The 12,594-nt window shown below is 35.3% G+C and overlaps 1 protein-coding gene across 2 annotated transcripts in view; it reads right to left on the bottom strand.

The window, feature by feature from the left end:
* The window catches only part of SCUBE1 (signal peptide, CUB domain and EGF like domain containing 1), a 703,286-nt gene extending 691,717 nt beyond the window's left edge, over positions 1-11,569 (bottom strand). For both annotated transcript variants that reach the window (XM_053719054.1, XM_053719055.1), the window contains exons 1-2: positions 11,456-11,569; positions 7,957-8,079 (exon numbers count right to left, since the gene is read on the bottom strand). In XM_053719054.1, the coding sequence (XP_053575029.1) occupies positions 7,957-8,079; positions 11,456-11,543 (211 nt within the window). In that variant the 5' untranslated portion in view covers positions 11,544-11,569. The remainder of the gene's footprint in view (positions 1-7,956; positions 8,080-11,455) is intronic.
* Between the last annotated feature and the right edge of the window lie 1,025 nt (positions 11,570-12,594).

The following is a 12,594-nucleotide window of genomic DNA, read 5'->3' as shown; positions in this document are numbered from 1 at the left end:
CTTCAGTAGTTATTTGTATCTCTAGTTCACTCTCCCATTGTTGCGTGTATGTAGGTAATATGCTAGCGTTTGATACAAGTAGCTTTTCATGGTGTTTCTATGTTCATTAGTTTAAATATAATGAGATAGCTGCAGGTAAATAAACCAGGATGTAAAAAGCTCATTGTGTCACTCCTGAAGGGCCAATTGGCCAAAAATGTTTCCCTTTTCCATATTACTGCAACAAATACCATATTTTAGATTGAAGTACATTTCCGTTTTTATAGCTATTAAAAATGTAACTTTATTAAAATTTTGAAGGTTGAGGGTACAGTGACTACTAAATTTTATAGGTAGCCATAATTGGTGAATATGGGGCCCATGACACTATCAATGTTGCCACATCTCCAACATCTATTATTTTTTGTGAGGAAATAAATAGTGTTGTATTAGAGAGGTATTGTACCGCCTATATATAGCTTTGATGTGGATATAGACGATAGTATTGTACGTTTACATAGTGAATAACCTTGTTGGGGCAGTATAATAATGTTGTTGGAAGTAAATAGCCCAGATGTTTTTCAGGGAGTGTTCTAAAACATAATTTTTTAGGGAGGGATCAAATCAAATTGTGGTTAATAAAGTCTTGTTCAATCAACTCTTGTTATGCGAGTGTGGTTTTATTTATTAAAGAATAAATATGCAGATTCTGTATTTGTTTTAGGGTTCCAAGTACTAGAGAATACTCATTTTCTCAGAGAAGTAGACAGCAAGGAGCCACCTAATATCTGACAAGAATTCTACAGCATGCCCCCATACAAGACTATTATGTGAGGCACCTGCACTATCCAACATGAAGATGTTAGCAGAATATCGCTCAAGCAATAAACTAGGACTTGTTATATCCGTGCAAAACCAGAAGTGCTACGGATTGCGCTCAGTCAAAATGAATGTGATTTTTTGAGCTCCACTTGTAATCTAGACCTATATGTGTTATGTAGACAGCTAACTTAAGGCAGTTATGTTGCCTGTAGAGATGTTCGTTGAAATGTTTTAAAGCTTTGTTTTAAGTTTACCCTTTCGGATTTGTTTATTTTAACCCTTTAAGGACACAGCTTTCAGTTTGCTCAATTGTTTTATGACGGAAAAATTCCATCATATGTCCTTAAGAGGTTAAAGGGGTGCTGAACCAAATTTTTTTCTTTCTTGAGTCAGACAGAGCAGCAATTTTAAGTAACTTTCTAATTTACTCCTATTTTTCATTTTTCTTCATTCTCTTGGTAGCTTTATTTGAAAAAGCATGAATGTAAGCTTAGGAGCCGGCCAATCTTTGACTCAGCACCTGGGTAGCACTTGCTGATTGGTGGTTAAAATGTAGCCACTAATTAGCAAGCACTACCCAGGGTGCTGAACCAAAATTAAAGCAGTAAACTTTATGCTGGGAACTGTGTGTTCCCAGTAAATATATATATATATATATATATATATATATATATATATATATATATATATATATATATATATATATATATATATATATATATATATATATATATATATATATATATATATGTGTGTATACACATTTATATAAGCATATACATATATATTTAACTTTGCTGCCCATCACTGCGCAACTTGCCCCCTTCGATGTGCTAGTTCTCATGTTGTCAAACACGGCATGAGAACTAGTGTAGCGAAGGCGGCAAGTCACGCAGTGATGTGCAGCAAAGTGTAATATATATGTATAGAAGAACACACAGTTCCCATAGACCGCTATGTAATGGCACTTTTCAGTGCCTTTTTTTTTTTATCTTTTAAGTTATTTTTAAACTTAGTGCAGTATTTTTTTTTTTAAATAAAAAAATAAATAAATAAAAAAACACAAAAAACCCACTACACGCTGTATTTTAGGGGCAATTGGGGCACATTTAAAAAAATTAAGCAGAGGGTTGACCTCTGGTTATTTTTGTGAGCTCTAATTGCTAGAGTGATAAATTAGCGCTCCACTTGTAATCTAGCCCTTTATGTGTTCAACTAGCTGCCAGAAGTGCAGTGCTGTTCCTTCAGAAAAGGATAACAAGAGAATAAAGCACATTTTAAAAAAAACTTAAGAAGTAAATATTCAAAAGTTGTTTAAAATTGTATGTTCTACCCAAATGAAGTAAGAACATTTTAGAGTTACCTGTCTCTTTAATGAATTAAAAAGTTATTACAATAACCCATGAAAATATACATGATGTATGTCTCTATGTTGTTTATTTCCCTCTTATTCTCTCTCTTTTTTTATTTTATATTCTTTTGGACGTTTCAATGTCTCCATAATGCATAGAATGTGACTACATTGCGATTACAAAATTGCATAGAATGTTCTAACCGATCAATAATGAGCAGGTCCCCTTGTTTACCGTTTAACAAACACTCTCCTCAACAGCTTATATATTACAGCAGGATTATTTTCAAAACTAATAAACAAGAAAATCTAACGTTTATACAAATGTTTCTGCACTGCCCAATATAGTGAATAGGAATAGAACACCATTTGTTTTATACAAAAAACATTTTTTACCCAATTTTGAAGAAATCACTTCATAACTGTCTAGAGAGTTCTATTTACCTAACCTAAAGTCTATCCTAGAAGAAATGTGCGTACGACTAATCAGCTTCTGTGTATGCCAATGAGAGCTCATATTTACCCTCCTACTGTTTATTAAATATAAAAATGGTATGAAAAGAAAAGAAAAAAAAAAAAAGAAAAAAAGAGATAATTGAAATGTAAATATAATATATATATATATGGATCCCACTGACACCAATGAATTAGCATATAAGACAGACAGACAGACAGACAGAGACAGAGAGAGAGAGAGAGAGAGAGAGAGAGAGAGAGAGAGAGAGACAGAGACAGAGACAGAGACAGAGAGATTACAGTGGGTTAATTTTATGATAATTCATTGGTGTCAGTGGGATATTTATATAGATCCCACTGACACCCATTAATTATTACATAACGACTGTGAGATAGAGATAGAGATAGAGATGATAGAGATAGAGATAGAGATATAGATAGATAGATAGATAGATAGATAGATAGATAGATAGATAGATAGATATACACACACACACACACACACACACACACACATATATATATAGCTATATATATACCCACTCCCGATGCTTACCGGGCCTTGAGGTCACTTGGGTTGAGAACCACTAGATTAGACAGTTATATTACTATAGCTACCATATAGGGGAAGTTAGCTCTCACAAATACAACCAATTTAAATCTGAAATTCATTGAATCTGTAAAGAAAGAGCATTTATTTCTGTTATATTGTTGTGATGTTGGGTAAACTTGCGCAAAAGCAGGATTTGTTAAAAGTCATGAATATGGAAAGAACAAACAGGAAAACCATGTACGTTCAGTACATTGTAAAGAATTTGCATCAGTTGGATGATGTATATAAAGAATAAATGTAAATATTGCAGTTGCCATCTTAACTTCTAAATAGAAAATATGCAAATTGGAGTAGCCACGTTAGTCAGACGAGTCAGATGTGCTGCATCAATTTCTAATTATTTTTAATGGACTAACAGTCTAGAGAAAAGGATGCATTTTTGTTTCAGCTTCCACTCACATCAGAAGGCAAATTAAGGGGCAGTCTAGCCCAAAATAAAAACTTTCATGATTCAGATATAGAACGTAATTTTAAACAATTTTCCAATTTACTTTTAAATCACCAATTTTGCTTTGTTGTCTTCTGGTGTAGACTTTCCCTTTAAATTAGAATTCTGTGCAGAACAACTGTTACACAACAACCTATAAGCTTCCATTTATAAAACTGCATACTTAGATGTATGTATCTTGATTTATAAAGCATCAGTTTTAAGATTTAAAGCCCAGGAATAGCAAAGCAAATTTACCAGCTACAGCAACAATCAAGTATTATAGCAACAAGCTTAAGAAATCATTTTTCATGAGTTAAATGGGAATCAGGAATAATCTCCTATTTACATTTGTGCGTCATGAAACATGTACTTAAATAAGCAAAAAGTATACGTAGAATTAGGGCTCCGAAAAAAAAACTAAGAAAAAAATGTTTCCTTGATAAAGTGTGAAAAATAAAACACTTTGGGCTAGGTTACAAGTGGAGAGCTAATTTATTGCACGGCCACAAAAGGCTAAATTTGTCCGTTTGCAGGCACGCAATTAATAGCCAGTCAATACAAGTGGCTGTTTATTGTACCGTGAGCTTGCGGTAGCAATTAGCGCTCTGAAAATTAACCAGAGGTCAGACCTCTGGTTAATTTTCTAATTGTCCCCCAATTACCCCCCAAATTTAGTGTGCAGTTTTTTGAAAAAAAAAATAGCTTCTTTTTTTAAATTAAAAAACAAACAAAAAAAAAACCCCCACTACACTAAGCAGTTATAAGGGGTTAAAAGTGAGGGGTGTGGGGTGTTAGGAAAAAAAAACAAAAATGAAAAGTGTCTTTACACAAACATATTTATATATTTCAATTTGCTTCCCATCGCTACAAAACGTACCCCCTTTGCTGCGCTAGTTCTCATGTCGTGTCTCACGGCATGAGACGGAGGCTCCCATTAGAGCCTGTGGAAGCGATGTGCTCTATTGAGCGCATAGCTTCCTAGCAATGTGACCCGAGGTTGCATTTGCAATGTGCCGCACTTTGCAAATGCAACTACTATCACACAATTGCGTGCACTGGTGTTAGGAGTGGAGCGCAAATATAGCGCTCGTGTAAGAGTAAATTTTGCGCTCCACTAGTAATTTGGCTCTTTGCTGGCATCCTTTGTCACACAGAATACCTATGTAGTCTCAGAAGCAGCAATGCATTACAGGGAGCTAGCAGGTGGCTATACATATGTCTCTTGTCATTGGCTCATCAGATATCACTACTACTTTATTGCTTTGGTGCTGACTTTAAAGGGACACTAAACACTAAAATATAGAGAGAATTATGTATTTAAAACAAAGACCATCCAGGAAATAATATGAAGATATATTTTAAAAATTATATTAGCAATTAGTTTTTTTGTGTCCTTAAAGGAACAGTCTAGTCAAAATTAAACTTTCATGGTTCAGATAGGGCATGTCATTTTAAAGAACTTTCCAACTTACTTGTATCATCAAATTTCCTTTGTACTCTTGGTATTCTTTGTTGAAAGCTAAACCTAGGAAGGCTCATACGCTAATTTCTAAGCCCTTGAAGGCCGCCTCTTACCTCAGTGCACAGACAGTTTTTAACAGCTAGACAGCACTAGTTCCTGTGTGTCATAAAGATAACATTGTGCTCACTCCCGTGGAGTTACCCAGGAGTCAGCAATGATTGGCTAAAACGCAAGTCTGTCAAAAGAACTTAAATAAGGGGGCAGTCTGCAGAGGCTTAGATACAAGGTAATCACAGAGCTAGACAACACTAGTTCCTGTGTGTCATAAAGATAACATTGTGCTCACTCCCGTGGAGTTACCCAGGAGTCAGCAATGATTGGCTAAAACGCAAGTCTGTCAAAAGAACTTAAATAAGGGGGCAGTCTGCAGAGGCTTAGATACAAGGTAATCACAGAGGAAGTATATTAATATATGTAATGTTGGTTATGCAAAACTGGGGCATCTGTAATAAAGGGATTATCTATCTTTTTTAAACAATAAAATTCTGGAGTAGACTGTCCCTTTAAAGCGATGGACGTTACAATGCTGTAACTTAGGTTCCCTTCACTGCCGAGGCCAATTGACAACAGTTATAAATGAGTCACTAGAGCAGAGCTTTATGTAGACTTACATCATTTCGCGACACAGTAATTCAGTTGTACTTGCAAAAAGGAGGTTAAACTAACTTGTTTTAAAAGATACGGACACATACATAAATTATATAATAACAAAATGCATTTACAAGTAACAGTAAGTATGTGCAAGAATTAAAAAAAAGTTAAATAACACCAATAGCTACTTACTATTTTAATGGGATGTATGAGGTTGATGGGATGAACACAGTTTCTGAATATTTGGTGGAATATTAGATAAAGACACTCGCATTTCATCATCAAGCATTTTTAAGTTTCCACTTCCTATCCATATATCAAGAGCAGGAGCAGCAATGCACTACTGGGAGCTAGCTGCAGAAAAAACCCCACTGACTTCTGACTTCAGCTCAGCGTTTAAGCTGCCACCCTCAGAGCTCTGTGAGTCCGACTGACTACTGCCCGCGCTGCAAACACATTGCTGTCCCACTCACTGGCTACACTTGCAGTCACGCGCCAATTAAGAAGACTACACGTGCAGTCAGGAGCCAATGTGCCGCCAAATCCGCCAATGGTAATAGTTTCAGTTCCCACTGAGCTGTGCCAATTGGTTAAGATGATCTGTGACCCACTAGGTATCAATCACGTGTCAACCATGTGATATGCGTAGCAGGTAGGCGGAAAGTCAGAAACCAAAAAACAATTAAAAAAAAAAAAAAAAATTTAAAAAAATTTGTGCTGAAGCAGGGACACACCTACACACTGCTGCCGACACACTAGTGTGTCCCGACACACAGTTTGGAAAGCACTGCACTAGAGTGAGCAAATAATGATTGTGTTGAATATAGCTGTGCTAAATCTGGAGTCTGCACTTTTGGAAATCTCTCAATTTTCAGAATTTAATTACAGGAAAAAAAATTGACACAATAAATAAATAATAAAAACATATTGCACAGTTTGTTTGTTTTTACTACATACAGTTAAACATTTTATGCAAAATGACAGTTTAAATTTCAAATGAGTAGCAGATTTTTAGTTAAAATTATCCTTCCTAATGCATCATGTGACAGACATCAGCCAATTGCAAAATGAATAGACATATACAGTGTGAACTCTTGCACATGCTCAGTAGGAGATAGTGCCTCAGAAAGTGTGCATATAAAAAGATTGTGCAAATTTAGATAATGAAAGGAATTGGAAAGTTGTTTAAAATTGTATGCTCTATCTAAATTAGGAAAGTTTAATTTTGACTATATGTTTAAATAATAGTCAAAAAATGATTATGGCCCTTTAACCTTTTTATAGAATTTCTACAAGACAATAGTGTGGTAATATAATGCTCTAGCACCACATTAGAGCATTTTGTTTTTGCTCGTTTGTGCCCCTTTAAATATTATGACCATGTCCATGAGAAGAGGCACAATAAAAGCTCCTGTTCCACACTATCAATATCAGGACAAAAGAAGAGACTTGAGTTTTGTTTAAATATAATATTTAGAATTAAATAACATTATTTGACATTTTTTAAAACATGGCCATCTTCAACATCATTATTTGTATCCAGTCATAATGCCAATTACAATAACAGATAAAACATACTAAAGTACAAATATATACACATGATATCCCTTTCATAAAGCAACCAATTAAAGGGGCATAAAAAATGCCAATATTTTATTTCACGATACAGACACAACATTCAATTAAAAAAAAAAAAAAAAAAAAAAAAAAAAAAGTTTAAAATTTACTGCTATCAAATTTGCTTTGCTCTCTTGATATCATTTGTTGAAAAGAATGCTCATGAGTAGCAATGCACTACTGAGAACTATCTTGATTGGTGGCTGCAAATATACAACTCTTGTCATTGCTGCTCCTTCAACAAAGGATACCAAGAGAATGAAGCAAATTAGATAGACGCAAATTGGGAAGTTGTTTAAGATGTTATGCTCTGTCTGAATCATGACAAATATTTAGGGCTTTGTGTCCCTATTAGAAACCACACATACTTGTATGAATTTAGACAACATTGAGTGCAGGACAGTGACAGTAGCATATTATATCCCTGCACAGGACAATTAGCAGAATCAGCAGGGGATGCTTACTGATTAACACCACCACTTGACAATAAGCAGCTGTAAATCTGCATTCATCGTTTAAGGAATTCAACTATTTACAAAGATTTAGCAGAGAAAATAAAGAAGACCCCCCCTTACCTTCACATTGTTTCCCCTCTCCTTTATATCCCGGCTTGCAGATGCATTTGTAGGATTTTGGGGTGTTTTGGCAAATAGCATCAATATGACAGTCGTCTGTCCCAACGGCACATTCATCGATATCTATTAGTAAAGCACAATAATTCATTTATACTTAGGGAGAGAACTGCAGCACAACAGCTTATAATAAATATACAAAGTATTGAAATTATTAAAGTAATCAAAAAAAAATTACAGATACTATAAAACAGAACTCGTAAAAATGTAGTGCTTACTTTATAATAGTTACAGATTATAACAATGCAATAATTTCAGCTCAACATTCAGATTGAATAAACACTCCAAATCACTGCATACATAGAAATATATATATACACATATATACATACACACACACACATACAGTATATATATATATATATATATATATATATATATATATATATATATATATATATATATATATATATATATATATATATATATATATATATAGTCTGAATAGGAATAAGCACTCTCTGGATTTCAAATCAACAAATATTTATTCGGCAGTGACGTTTCGGGGCATTCACCCCTTCCTCAGACGTCTGAGGAAGGGGTGAATGCCCCGAAACGTCACTGCCGAATAAATATTTGTTGATTTGAAATCCAGAGAGTGCTTATTCCTATTCAGACTGTACATTCCGTTAGGCACCCTGGTCTGTGTCTGGGTTGGCAAGTGAGAGTGCACTACTTTGAAGCCTATATATATATATATATATATATATATATATATATATATATATATACACACACACACATACAGTATATATATATATATATATATATATATATACACACACATACAAGAGATAGAGATAGAGAGATAGAGACTTTCTATAATAACTGATCAAAGCTCAGCAAACTAATCTAACATACAGAAGTGTGTATATATATATATATATATATATATATATATATATATATATATATATATATATATATATATACACACACACACACACATTTTAGGAGTTAAATTTTACTGACACAACAACCACATGAAACTTATCCAAGTCATTGCGGCTCAACTTGCTGTACAAATTATTGTACTTTTTAGATATTAATAAAAAGAAAAAGATATATTGTAATATACAAGATAAGCAACAAGACATTTAGATATAGAACTGATACAAATTAACACACTGGTACTATATGAAGGCAATGTTTATGAAAAATATTAGTGGTTTGAAGAATGTGTAAATACATGTGCTGTCCAAATGTGACGATTCTCCTGCTTGCACAAAAGTATCACAGATTCTACTTTTATTCCATATAACATAGTGCATAGTATCACTAAACAATGCATAAATAAAGCCACAACTATTAATTCTCTATGTGATGCCTCAAAAAAAAAAAAAAATCAGCCAATTCACAAGGGAAAGCATTATTTTACATTGCACTTTGACAAGATATTATGCTACTCATATTTTGCACAATGAAAGTTAGCATTGAACATAAAAAAACTTCACTTTTTAAAAAGGTTTGAGGTTTACAAGAATTGGGGTAACCTATGAATTTCAAAAGGGAGGGACACAAACCAGGAACAGGACCACTGGTATAATCCAAGGGGGGAAAGGGATTTGCACTGCCAAAAGTGAATGTCAAATGACAGGGAAAGTTGTATAGGGGAAACACTCAAGAATGTTTGTGTATGTATAAGGCTCAAAGCTGTGAGAAACCATAAGTAGCCTTGGGCTATTGATTGATGCCTTTATGTCAGTAGAGACGTTTGCTTTGGTGCAAATACACATTTAATTCTTTCTTTCACAATTTAATGCAGTCCCCACATCTGGGGCTCCCTGTAGGAAAAGAAGACTATTTTGCAGGACTTGAAGGCTCAGGGCAGATTACTCACTAAATAAATAATCAAAATTGTGTGCAGGACATGACATGGAACTGCTAAAATAAATATAATTATGGTGCAATCTTTTCTTTAAAGCAATTACAATTAGCAGATTGCAGGAAAAGATTACTTTAAATAAGAAGTTACATTATTTGCCTGTAATTGTATAGCCCATTCAGCCAAGTCACAGAGGGATGCTCATTATAAAGATCACGATGAAAAAAGATCTTCCAGGTGTAGGGGTGATTGGAATATAATTGGACAATTTAAGCTGGTACATCCCTACAGTGAGACTGAACCTTTCAATATGTAAAATGCAGTCCCATCTCTAGAATATAAAAGGTTTATCTAAAACACAGCCCTATTTCCCCAGGTTGTTTTCGCTACTGCCAAGTCACATTAGGTTTCCTAGAGATAACCTTCTCTTTCTGACACAAATCAGTGTTCAGGGGGAAGGAAATCATGCAAAGCAAAAAAAAAAAAAAAAAAAAAAAAAAAAATCAAAATGTGAAATCTAAAAGGGTTTGACTTATTAACCAGCCAACTCCCATTAGGGTCAGTAAAAGTGACAGCTGGAAGCCTTACAATGCAGTCACATTAAAAAAAAAAGCATTGAACCTAGGGAACAATTCACAGCTAGATGTGTCTTGTGTAATATGAATGACAATGAAAGAAATGCAAATCACATACATTAGTCTAAACAGTGATACTTACACAACTTACTTTTATATAAACTACACAAGTTTTCATCAAAGTCCACTAACAACACACCCAGATATAGATTATTCACAGCACTCATATCTGCTGCCTTTCAAACCCAAGTCCCTAAATCATAAAAGTACAAGGAAGGCAATTTTCTTTGTTCTATATTGAGACCATCTTTTAACTGTGGTTAAATGAATGTTCATGTGCTTTATTTATTTATTTTGTTTCTTTTCAGACTTGTTCAGACTTATCCCTGTTCAACAACAGAACGGTAGGAGTCGTCTCTGCCGGCCAATGAGCAAAAATACTGTAGTATACAATAAGATTTCCTGCTAGTGTGATTACAAAACATAGCATTTAACTTTTGTTTTAAGGCAATAAAAAAAAAAAAAAAAAGAAAGTTTAATTACAGTCCAATGATAAATTATGGTGACAAATCTTTGCTTTTCCTGCCTTTATTCCATAAGTGATATTTATCCATTCTGCACAGAAGCTAATGAGTTTGCCCATTTATTAACCTATTATTAAACCAATGCACTGAACCTTACCAGACACACATCATAAATTCAGGAACTACCATTCATTAACCCAGTGAGTGCATAATAATGTTTCCACTGACCCTTTTGTCTCAGTTTTTGCAATTGCAGATGTATTTATTTAACCCCTTGCTATGCTGTAGCACCCCCTCTGACAGCCAAGGGGTAAATCTAGATATTTGTACGGGTGCTGTGAAATGGAAATAAAATATTCAATACAATCACAGTGTTCTGTGTACAAGAATCTAACAATTTAACAAGTCACTGCAGTATAACCAATAATTAGTACCAATGTCTAAAAAAGTTTTTCACTGCAATAACTGTGAGAGACAAAGCTGACAGTGCATGTGCAAGTTAGGAAGTATCTCCTTACCTGGGAGCCCACTGCCTTCTGAGAGCCCAGCTGTGCATAATACGGTAAGAAGCAAAGACAAGTGCCATGAAAAGCAAACAGTCCCCATTATAATGTGACTTAGTGCAGCTGATGTGCCGGGTTAGCAAAGCAGCTCAGTTCTGGGAGACCAGGAGTGAGAGAGGCTGACAAACTGACATTCTCTTACTGATTGGCTAAGGCCAGGAGAGATTGGGCAGGCCCACCGGTACTTAAACCAATCTAATATCCTCTGGAGAAAAAAAGGGGTGGTCAGAGTAGTGAACAGCTCCAGCCTCCACTGCTAAATATCTGTTATTGCTTGTGCAAAGCTGATCTGGGATGTGCGATGTACTGAGGAATAATGTGCTGTGGTTTTACTGCCCATATGCCTAATACTACCATGTGCAGCCAAAAGTACTGCCCGTACCATCCTGTAATAGTGCCCTGTTATTCTTAATACTGCCATGTGCAGCCAACACTGCCGTGCAATCCTGTAATAGTGCCCTGTTATTAATAATACTGTCATGTGCAGCCAACACTGCCCTGTTATTCTTAATACTGCCATGTGCAGCCAACACTGCCGTGCAATCCTGTAATAGTGCCCTGTTATTAATAATACTGTCATGTGCAGCCAACACTGCCCGTGCCATCCTGTAATAGTGCCCTGTTATTAATAATACTGCCATGTGCAGCCAACACTACCCGTGCCATCCTGTAATAGTGCCCTGTTATTCTTAATACTGCCATGTGCAGCCAACACTGCCCTGTTATTCTTAATACTGCCATGTGCAGCCAACACTGCCGTGCAATCCTGTAATAGTGCCCTGTTATTAATAATACTGTCATGTGCAGCCAACACTGCCCGTGCCATCCTGTAATAGTGCCCTGTTATTAATAATACTGTCATGTGCAGCCAACACTGCCCGTGCCATCCTGTAATAGTGCCCTGTTATTCTTAATACTGCCATGTGCAGCCAACACTGCCGTGCAATCCTGTAATAGTGCCCTGTTATTAATAATACTGTCATGTGCAGCCAACACTGCCGTGCCATCCTGTAATAGTGCCCTGTTATTCCTAATACTGCCATGTACCTAATACTGCCATGCACCTAATACTGCCATGTGCAGCCAACACTGCC

This window comes from Bombina bombina, chromosome 6 (genome assembly GCF_027579735.1).
Source record: "Bombina bombina isolate aBomBom1 chromosome 6, aBomBom1.pri, whole genome shotgun sequence".
Taxonomy (NCBI): domain Eukaryota; kingdom Metazoa; phylum Chordata; class Amphibia; order Anura; family Bombinatoridae; genus Bombina; species Bombina bombina.
Note: the sequence above shows the minus strand (reverse complement) of the source record. Positions and strands in the feature narration are given on the sequence as shown.